Raw genomic sequence first — 1,442 nt, forward strand, 5'->3', positions numbered from 1 at the left:
AAAAACAACGTTATCACCACTCAACCATCATACGCACTGCCGACGACACCACACGCCCACACACACCATCAACAACCCTCTCAACACCACCAATACTATGTGTGTTTGACTTGTGCAGCCTCATCACGATTCTCTTATCTAACAGATGCCAATTTCCAACATCAAACCACCGCTGCTAGCGGTTTGGGCAGCAGTAGTGGCGGTAGCGCAGGCGGTGTCAAGACAGCGGATCCCGATTTTTGGATGGATCGCTTAAATCATCTCCTTTCGAAAGCAAATCTCGGACGTAACGCTGACGGCATGAGTGGCACGCACTCAATGCTCATGGACAATAAGGTGGCAGATGAAAATCTGAATTTAAATACAATGAATGCGCAACAGAAGATGTCTTCGCTTATACGAAGAGATGCGAGTGTAAGGGAAATTATTAGTTTTTTAATTGCGATTATGTTTTGTTAATTGCGTTAATTTTCCTTTTTTTTTTGTTTTTAGAAACCAGAGTTGTCGCCAAATCGCCTGCAGCACTTACAAGCTAAGTTAGCGGTTTACAAAAAGGAAAATCACGCTTAGATGGGAGAAAGCATGTGGGGGTATTACTTATAGGCAGTCATACATACATAGGTTGAATATGAAAGCGGCAAGTTGGCGATAGAGCGCGGTAGCTAGTGTTTCCGTTGGCGAAAAAGCATTGTTTAGCGGCATCAAAACAAAAAGCAGAAAACAAACAACAAGGCAAATGCAGAGTTGCAATTAATTTGCAGTATTTGAAGCGCTACCAGCAAACGCTGAAGGTAGTAAAAGAAAAGCGCGAAAAAAGTAAAACATAAAAGTAGAAGAAACATCATATTTAAATGAAGTAAACTAGCATAACAGCAGCAACTACAACAACAATAAGCAAACCTATATACGAAAATATAAATAAGTTTAATTAGCATGGAAAAAAGTAGCAGCACCAGCAGGACATGCCACAGAACGAATGCAAACACGCGTTAAAATCTAATAGAAGCTTATCGTCGGTTTGCGTTAAAAGCTGATGATAGACCACTGGTGGGGAAAGCGGAGTAAACAAGCTGCAAGAAAAAAAAACTAATATTACATACTACTACTAATGTATTACACTTAATTGCTACTACATATTATTACATACACACACACCATCCAAACACAGCTACATGCATACATAAATATACATATACTACATACATAAACACACCCATATACTGGTATTTATGCTAAATATACATTTTACTATATATTCTTAAATTATTACATACCAAAACTCAAAGAAAAAACAAAAACAAGAAACAAAAGAAGAGTTGAAACTGAAAATTCAAATGAAATTGAAATCGAAATCGAGTAATAAGCGCATCTAAATCCAAATGAAAGATGCATGTCGGCAATGAGAATTATGTTAGTTTAATAACAATATTGCATACTGAAAA

General features: G+C 37.4%; 1 protein-coding gene across 1 annotated transcript in view; it reads left to right on the plus strand.

Moving 5' to 3' along the window:
- LOC118743700 (protein mini spindles-like) overlaps positions 1-1,077 on the plus strand; it is a 67,673-nt gene extending 66,596 nt beyond the window's left edge. The window contains exons 11-12 of the mRNA XM_036476497.1: positions 119-414; positions 493-1,077. Of these exons, the coding sequence (XP_036332390.1) occupies positions 119-414; positions 493-570 (374 nt within the window). The 3' untranslated portion in view covers positions 571-1,077. The remainder of the gene's footprint in view (positions 1-118; positions 415-492) is intronic.
- The last annotated feature ends 365 nt before the right edge of the window (positions 1,078-1,442 follow it).

Source organism: Rhagoletis pomonella, unplaced genomic scaffold (genome assembly GCF_013731165.1).
Source record: "Rhagoletis pomonella isolate Grant_MI unplaced genomic scaffold, Rhpom_1.0 Rhpom_scaffold_00001, whole genome shotgun sequence".
NCBI lineage: Eukaryota > Metazoa > Arthropoda > Insecta > Diptera > Tephritidae > Rhagoletis > Rhagoletis pomonella.